Source organism: Drosophila navojoa, chromosome 3 (genome assembly GCF_054131105.1).
Source record: "Drosophila navojoa isolate 15081-1374.11 chromosome 3, UAZ_NAV_1.0, whole genome shotgun sequence".
Lineage (NCBI taxonomy): Eukaryota > Metazoa > Arthropoda > Insecta > Diptera > Drosophilidae > Drosophila > Drosophila navojoa.
In genome coordinates, this window is record NC_142891.1 from 6529142 (window position 1) to 6538772 (window position 9631).

At 39.4% G+C, this 9631-nt stretch overlaps 1 protein-coding gene across 1 annotated transcript; it reads left to right on the top strand.

Moving 5' to 3' along the window:
• Nucleotides 1-7865: 7865 nt before the first annotated feature.
• Nucleotides 7866-8505, top strand: LOC115564645 (uncharacterized). Its single transcript, XM_030389213.2, has one exon. The coding sequence runs from the start codon at nucleotides 8131-8133 to the stop codon at nucleotides 8437-8439; it is 309 nt and encodes a 102-aa protein (XP_030245073.1). The 5' UTR covers nucleotides 7866-8130; the 3' UTR covers nucleotides 8440-8505.
• Nucleotides 8506-9631: the final 1126 nt, after the last annotated feature.

Here is a 9631-nt window from a genome sequence, read left to right on the forward strand (position 1 = left end):
GCCAACCGTTTTTTTACTCAATGAAAATACGCAGTCGCTGCGCAGTCGGCGCTGAACAGCATTCCAATTGCATCCGAAACTGGGTGGAGATCTTCCGCCCCAGCACGAGTCGCAGCGACACGAAGCCGCCAAAGACCCGAAGCTAGACGTTCCACATGCGTTCCACACGAAAAGCAAGCCAGATACCGTACATAAAGTACAAAACACAAACAAAACAAACAAAAGTGAGCGCGTCTAGTTGCGCTTGGCCGCAGTCGCCGTATGAAGCTCGCGGCGGCAACAGCAACGATGGGGGAACGTTGCTGTCGCTTCTATTGCTGCTGCTGGCCAGTTGGATATGTCCAAGTCCAGGGCTCGTACAATAATTAAGCAGCAGCTTAAGATAAGTCTTAACTGACATGGAGAATGGAAAGTTCAACTACGTCTTTCACTCGGCAACAGTTTGCTGATGGCGATTAACATACGACACACACATATGTGAGAGAGTGTGTGTGTGTGTATGTGTGCTGCAAATGGGAGAAGGGTTTGTGTGGCAGGCATTTGGCTGTCCTACTTCTAAGGCTGTTCCTGGCCATGTTCAAGACCATGTCATGTGGCTTCTACCGAGCTTCTGTGGCTGTGTTGCACGAAATCGATCAAATCAAAAATGACTTTGTGAAGTGACTAACTGCCAGCTGCCTGCTGCCTGCTGCCTGTTGCCTACTGCCTAGCTGCCTTGCCGCTGCTTGTTGCATGCAACATGCTGTCTAACAGTAGCGGTCGCCTCTCTGCTGCTTGTTTAGATTTTTGAATGAGCCGCAAGTCCAAGTCCAAGTCCAAGTCCAATGGCTGCAACACTTCAAAATGAAAGCACATTCCCTTGTAGAAATTGTACCGTTACGCGATGAAGGCTAACTGCAACTGCAGCCAAACAACTGCAACAGGTACCCAGGTTACAACAGCACCAACGATCGTTTGTCCGATTTTTTTTCTTTTTTGTGTTTTTTTTTTTTATGGCTGACAGAGACTCGCATCGTCCTCCAGCATCATCCGACACTTGTGGCAGCTTATGGCACAGATTTGCAAATCGCGGCTCCTCTATTATTGTAGCTGTTTGTTGTGGCAGCAACGGCAACTGTTGCTCTAGCTGTTGCTGTTGTTATTGTTACTGATGATCTCGTGCCCCTCTCTGCCGCTCTGCCGCTCTGCCGCTCAGCGGCTCTGCCTCTCCTCTGTGGCAGCTCGGCCGCGTGCCTCTTATTTATTTGAGTCAATGAGTTCACAACTATTTTTTTCTTCTTCTTCTATCCCATTTTAAGTTAATGGCTTTTTGTTGCTGTTGCCGTTGTTGTTGTTGTTGTTGTTGCTGTTGCTGTTGTGTGGCATGTGGCATGTGGCAAGGAAGCATCTTGTTGGCTTGCACTGATTGATGGCCTGATAATGCTTAAGTGGCAAGATGCTGATATGTGCAATGAGTTGCAATACCCAATCCCACAATAGATGTATCGCTCGCCTCCTAATGAGTCCCCAAACTACTGAAAACTTTAATTAAAATTTTGTATTTTAGTGTTAAGGTTTAAAACTAAAGATCATATAGACCGTATATCTGTTTGGTAGAATAAATAAACAAATTACTTTTATTTAAATTTGAAACAATCTGCGCATGATAAAGAAGTTAGGATGAGAAAATCCATAGATGATATTTGAAAACTTTAAAATAAAAATATTTATATAAATAATATACATAAACATTGTTGATTTTTATTTATATTTTTTTCACCTGAATAATAATTTATGTATTTTATTATTTTATTTTTTTAATTATCAATACTTATTAATTTTTTAGTTTAATTTTTTCAATGTGAATAATCTAATACATTAATAAAAAACTTAGTTTTATTTTAATCATATATTATTTTATGTCTTAGGATCTTTTTACTTATTTTTTTATTTGCATACCATTTTTTTATTCATTTATTTTTTTTTTTTATTTTCATAGCAATGCCAAAAAAGCTTGTAAAATTTTCTAAGGCTCAAAGGCACATGTTCATTGCCATTATTATTGCAACTTTTATTATTCTTAAGTTTTTCTTAAATTGCTCCAAGTGTTTTAACGTGGCTCATTCCTTCGCTTTATGTTTCTACTGCCCATAGATCTCGAGTGAGTTTTATGAGTCTGTAATAATTTCAGTACAAGCGGTTTCCATTCCAAGCTGCGAATTTCTCAACCTTTCTATTTGCTAAAAATGCTCAAGATCGGGGTCGAGTCACTATAAATAATGTTCAACTAGGCTTAGTTATAGATTTCCTGAAATATATATATTTTTAAACGAATATTTAAATACGTCGCGAGCAGTGGATGAAAATTAACATAAACGAGACTCGCAATGCCCATAAACAAGCGATGCCATTCAAATTGATATGTTCAATACAATTAGCCAGACAAACAGCAACAACAACAATAGCAACAATACTAGCACTTTTTAAAAACGTTTAGTGTATGGTTTAAAGGCTTTTACTAAATGGCCAATAACAACAACAATAATGACAGCGCATGCAAATAAACAAGAGGAATTTGATAAATTTATGCGCAAAATGAAAAACAAAATTGAGAGAAACAGCAGCACGAGCGAGAGCAACAGCAATGGCCGGCAACAACAGCTCCAGCAGCAACAACAACAACAACAGCAGCAGCAGCAGCAGCAACGACAACGTTTAGCAGAGCTTTAGCACTTCTCGCTGCCCGAGCGCGCCCACCCTTAACGGCAGCTGCTGCACATAATTGGCTCAAAGCGAAAAGCAAAAACAAAAACAAAAGCATAACGAAAGAAGAAGCAGAAGAAAAAAATAATAAAAAGCTCGTAAAGTTTTGTTGGGTTTTGTGTGTGCGCGCAGAAGACCCGCCCGCCAGTTGAAGCTGTTGTTGTTGTTGTTGTTGTTGCTTGTTATTTAAACGTTTTCAAATCGCGCAGCGAATGAAAACGAAAGAAAAAATGAAATACATCGAAAGTGAGCATATGTATGCGCATGTGTGTGTGTGTAGCGGTGTCTCTGTGTATATACATATACATACATATGTCGGACGTATCAGCGACGCGCGCCTTCAAACAAACTTTGCATGGGGCCGGCAATGCGCGAGCGCAGCAGCGAGAGAACGAGCCACTCAGTGAGACTGTGGGGTGGCGGGGGCCTCTGCGGGGTGCGGCTGGGCTTCAAATTGATATAACTGAGCTGAGCTGAGCTGCGCTGAGCTTGTCGCGGACTCGAGCCGAGTGCGCGTACGACTGCCCAGCATCGCCTACGACAAACTCCATCAGCATATGCCAAGCGATTCGCTCTTGTCGTCTCAGCTACAGCCGTTCGGCTGTCAGTGCCCCCTAGCTAAATACATATATAATATATGTATATATATATATATATATATATATATATATATATATATATATATATATATATATATATATATATATATACGATATACTATTTATAAACCAAAGTGGGCAATATATATATATATATATGTAAGTGTATATATATATATATATATATATATATATATATATATATATATAATTCCTAATTCCTAGCTCAGGCTTTTATAGTCTTAGCTGTATTTTCAATACAAGAAAAAGACATTTTGGTATACCTAAAGTAAGTCCCACCGATACGAAACTTTACCAGCATATTTTTAAACTTTTTCGATACTTCTTGTGTATTTTATAAATCATAATAATTAATCTCTTACCACAATATTAATAAATATTATGAGTGCTCTGCTTTGCGGCATAGCTTAGAAGTTATTTTTTACCCTGTAATACATAGTTCTCTATAATAAAAATCTTTTACTGGCTTAATACTTAAATTATTATGATTATAATTTATCATTGCATGATTCTATGATTCTAGCTCGACTTTTACTCTATATCAATTAGTGTATATATATTTCAATGTATTTTAATGTTGCTCACAGTTTTCCTTTTCATTTCGTTTTATTTGATCTACTATTTTTCATCTACTTCCAATATACTCGCATACTCTGTATTTATATATGTACATATATGTATGTACATATATATGCTTCTCGCTCTCTTATGTATCACGCTAAACGTTCTGCAATTGGCTCATTTAAGCGCTGCGTACACGCTCGTCAGAGCCAGGCCACACACATTCAGGCGCACACACACACACACTTGCACACTTGAGCTCTCACACACCCACACACACACACAAATGCACATACACATGTAGAGATGGCTGTGTTGTCGTTCGTTTCTAATTATACGATAGGTGCGCTTCGAGCCATGAAACGTGCGGGGTCTGACCTTCTGTGCAACGTTTAGGAGCTGCCCAACTAAGTGAGTCGGAGTCCGAGCGCAACTCGAGCTGCGCTGTTGCATTTGCCCCTTAGCTGCCTGGTGTCTGAAAATGGTTTTTGTTTTAGTGGTTTATTAAATATTAGTTGGCGAAAAAGGCTTCTGTGGCGGCAGCTATTATTATTTCATGCATCTACTGGGATTTAATTATTGGAATTTGAGTTAAAGCAAACGCCAAAATGGAAATAGTTTTTCAAACATTATTCATCAGGCTGTGGCGCAGTCTAGGGTGCGCCGGGGTATACTCGACTAATAGTACACTGGTCTACTCATAGAGGTCGTTGTTGCAGCGTACGGAATATGTAATCTACTGTTAATTAACTGTTCTTAACTATTAGTAACACTTATTTAATGTTGCCTAATTAACAGTTAACATTGAATGCCAAGTTTATATTTTAATAGTGAATCAGACGACATTGCTGATAGCTGATGCAATCAGATTTATTAGAAAATGAGCTAATATTTTTAGATATGAAATCAGTGTAACAGGAAGAAAGATGTGTAAGGTTACAACAAATTTATGATTTGGTCAGAATCGGAAACATAAATTGAGCTAGCTTTTTTCATATTTCTATCTGCCTGACTTTCTCTGTATATCTGTCTTTTTTTTTGTCTATCTGTATTTCTTTTTCGGTCCATATCTCTCTCTGATGCTTAACTTAACTTTTTCTGTCTCTATCACATGACTCTCTCTCTCTCTCTCTCTCTCTTTCTTTCACTCTCCATCTCTTTCTCTCTCTTCATCTTTTTGTCTCAATGTGTCTGTATTTTCCTCTTTCTCTATCTCTCTCCTCGTTTCATTCTGTATGTTATTCTCTCTCTCGCTCTCTCTCTCTCTCCCTCTCTCTCTCCCTCTCTCTCTCTGAGTATCTTTCTATTTCTCTCTCTGGGTGCCTATGTCTGTCTCTCTCTGATTGTCTATCTATATTTACCTCTCTTTCTATATCCCTTATGTCCCTGTTTTCCGTATCTTATATCTTATTATGTATCTATCTATTTCTCTCTGTCTGGTTCGCTTTCTATATATTTGTCTTACCATCTCATTCTCGTTCACTTTATTGCTTCGCTTCCATCAATGCTACCTCTTGCTATACTATGATTATTTTGACTATTAGCATTTGTAAATATTATTAATCTATTTTTCGCACACATACATACATATATAAATATATTTAAAATTTTAAAGCTTTTCATCTCTCTCTTTTTATTACGAATTCTCGTTATGGCAATCCATTATTCATAGGAGCGAATCGTTCAATGAAATCGTGTTCGCTGGTCATCTGCCTACTCGACCCGATCTGCTGATCCGTCTGATCTGTTGATCTGCCCTCGACTTCGTTTCTGTTTGTTTTCTTTTCTATTTCTGTAATATATTTTTTTCCTCTTCTATTTTTGAAGTAACCAAAACAAGTAATCTGATATATTTGTCTAACATGGCTGGCATTAAGCTCTTGGTAACATTTCCGCATTTCAAATGATTTTTAATTATTATTATTTTATTTTTTTTTTGTCAGACGCCTACACAACAAAACATCGAAGACTACCTCCAAGTGGATCTGTCGCCTTCTCCATCTCCATCTTCCTCTCTCGCTCTCCTTCCCTCTCACTCTCACAAATGTCAGGCTTATTACGAGCGAGTATTTTTGAGCCTTATCAAGTGCTTTTTTTGGATCTCAGTGAGCGTGTGTGTGTGTGTTGGGTACATCTCTATGTGGGTGCCTAAGCTCCATTGATGACACGTCATTTCTGGCATAGACATCTTCGTCAAATGTGTTAAGTCGAGTGAGAAAACCGAAACCGAAACCGAATAGCTCGAAAGAAAACAGGTCTTCCCCCATCTGGGAGGAGGGAAGTGTCAATAAAATGTCATGAAAAGCCACTTAGCTCAGCGACTCTGCTGTGTGCGTGTGTGCCTGTGTGTGTGTGTGTGTGTGTGTGTGTGTGTGTGCAGCTGGAGACGGTGCCTCACCCAAGGCACTTTAAACTTTGGCCACATCCGCTGTGGGGTTTGCCCCACTGAGCATTTGTCAAATTTTATCGCCAGTTTTGTTGTGGTTCTGTATTTCCAATATTTCTTCTACTTCTGTATCTATATTTTGTTGTTTTTTGCTTTTGTTTTTTTTTTTGCACAATTATTGCTTTGATTTAAATCAGTCTACTGACCCAAAAGTTCAGGCCACGGAAATTGCAAATTTAATAATTGAGTAGACGCCAAAAAGGCAGCTCGAGCTACGAGTCAAGTTAATGTAAGCCGAAAACCAAGGGGGCTTATTAATGCCAGATAACCTTGGCTGATTTAATTTCTTGTTCGCAAGCTGTGTGATTACTACAACAACAACAACAACAATTACAATAATAACAATAACAAAAGATACATAAACAACAACGTCAGCAAAACAGCAGCAGGAAAAATCAAAAACTTGCACAATTTCGACACTAAACGACGATCTTTGAGTTCGACTTGAGCTTTGTCGAGATATTTATATATATATAAATTTGTTGCTTCGGGTGCCAGTTAGTCGCATATTTAATTAAGAGATTGAGACCCAACCGAAACAGTGTTGAACAATGGGTACATGCTGTTGGCAGCACGAGTCAGCTGCACTGCACTGCGAGAAAAACTCGTTCGAGTTACTCGTCGCTGGAATCGCCTGATACCATTTTGCTTGTTACATATGGTGGAGTGATGCGCTCATCGAACTCTGGCTGCAATAGAGCTGGCCTGGTGATTAGGAACCAGGAGAAATAGATGTTCTCCGACATCGGTTGGGGTATGTGATCGTTCAGTGTATGCACCCAACTCTTGAATTCGTTTATGCGCTTGATCGATCCCTCGACAACGCCCGAGCAATCTTCGCGTTCATATGTGAAGATAACATAGCCATTGAGCCCCATAGCTCGGCATTGACTGATCAGAATAGATGGGATATATTCATCGCTGGCACGCAGTTTGTGCAACTGGAATTCCACATGAAAAATGGTATCCTTGTTAATAGCCGTCTTCCTGCGATCCCGACACAGCTTGCACATACAGAAGCAAAGGCCGGCTTCGGGATCGGTAACTGAACTGGAGTTATCATCAATATTGATTTTGGAATCATCGCATTCGCTTCGCTCTGACAGCATGCGACTAGCGACCAATCTCAGATAGACTGCGCTATTGAATGAGAAGGATGACTTAATCAGATCCATTTCCATTTCTTATGAAAGTCGGAATTTTTCTGAATTATTCGGAGTTTGTGGGGATTTCTCTAAATTTTTCGTAATATATATAAATTCTTCTGAATTATTAGAGATTCGATTGAATTTGTATATTGCTTAAGTTGTTTAGTCGTCTTTTGAATGCCTTGAAATGGAAGATTTTCCGAGGTAAAGCTCACAAACGTTGAGAAATTAATTTCACAGCTATATTGATTTGAAAATTCAATGCAATATGAGCTTAAGACCTTGTGGAAAAATGTAGTAAAATTGAATATGTTATGTAATCAAAGTTGGCTGAATTTCAGTTTGTAAAATGAACCAAAACAGTGTTGAATAACTTCTGTTAAACTTCTGTCACAATCAATGGGAAACTCGTAGTAGTCACTTGATTTCCCATCAGAGTGTTTTGGGTTGGTATTGAAATATCTATATACATTTATAACTATATATACATATGCATATACATATATCAGTGTATATATATTTACGTATGTATTTACTCTAAGCTATTTCAATACCAATCTGAGAAACAGTTCAATTAGCTCTTGGATAATAATTGGTCAATACTCCCACAAAAATGTCGATGCAATTTGAGCTGAGCGAACCGGTTGCTGTCTATAGGGTATCCTACAAGCTGTACCTATCCGATATCAAGGCTCTGATGCCACGTGTCGCCCTAAAGGCCACCGAGTTGAACGTGCGCGGCTATATGACCACCACCCAATGTGGATATGCGGTGAGCGGTGAACTGGAGGGCACACAGGATAAGCTGCAGGAGATGATGTCCTGGCTGGAGGAGGAGTCACTGAAGGGTAACGAGATGCCCAAGTTTGGCCAGTATCAGCTACAACTGAAGCCCGGCTACGATGATTTCTTCTGTTGTTAACGAAATCCCCGACCCCAGAAATGAAAAAAAGATGCTGTAAATAAAAATGTTGCAAGTGCCACAAAATTTGTTTCGAGTGCAGCTCTCATAAACAATAACAATCAGTCGAGCAGCGACGACTATTGAACAATGGATCAGTCGAACTGCTGTGGCTGCAGCAGTTGCTGTTGCCAGTTGTTGCTGTTGCCAATTGCTGTTGCTGTTGCTATTGCTATTACTGCTGCTGCTGCTGCTGCTGCTGACTTTTCAAAGTCAAAAACGCGATTGTATCATCAGTTTTTAGTATATTTCAATGCTCGTTAAAATAGTGAAGGCGGGTATATGGGCTTGTTGAGGCATGAAATTATGTTCTTAGTCCTCTGAAAAATTCGTGTAAGATTTGATCTTCTAATCTTTTCTTGTGTACTTTACTCAGTGAGGATATCTTCTATCTTGTTAGCTGTAACTGTCTATAACTTTTTGTCACTATGTTCTTCATCTTGAAGCTAGGGACTTAATTCTTCGTTTATCATGTGCACAGGGAGTTTAATAGAGACCAGAAATTTATCGAAGTAGACATTCCTAACTAACTTCTTAAGTGTCTTAGCAGATCACAAATATAATTGAGATTGTGGCCAATAGATTATTCAAATAAGATGGAAGATAAGCCCAAAGATCTCATATGAAAGATGCATAGATTGCATAGATCCATCAATAAGTTAGCCATTTATTTGAAGCCTTGAACGAGCATTGAGCAGCAGGTTCAACACGTTTGCAAAGTTCTTAGTTCGCTTTTTTCTCCGTTGGTTGCTTTGAGGGCGCGGGTGACTCTGATTTGTGCAGATAGAAGAAAAAAGTTGCAAACAATGAGCCGCAGCCGCGATGAAAAATACAAAAAGAATTGAGCCTAGCTTGGCCCAGTGAGCCGCAGCAGCAGCAGCAGCAGCCGTCGCAACAATCGAATCAATTCATTTTTCTAGGGCGTACTATGCCACTTGAACGTTGAACTGCAGACGCCCCAATGCTGACTACTGTGAAGGCGACCGATCTTAACTGCCGAGCAGCTCCATTGTTATTGTTATTAAGCCAGCAGCAGCAGCAGCAGAAGCAGCAGCGGCAACAGTTGCTGTGGAAGCAACAACAGCAGCCGCAGCAGCAGCACTTGGTCTTGATCGTGCCCTGGCACTAGTCATTTTATTATTTTCAAGATTTC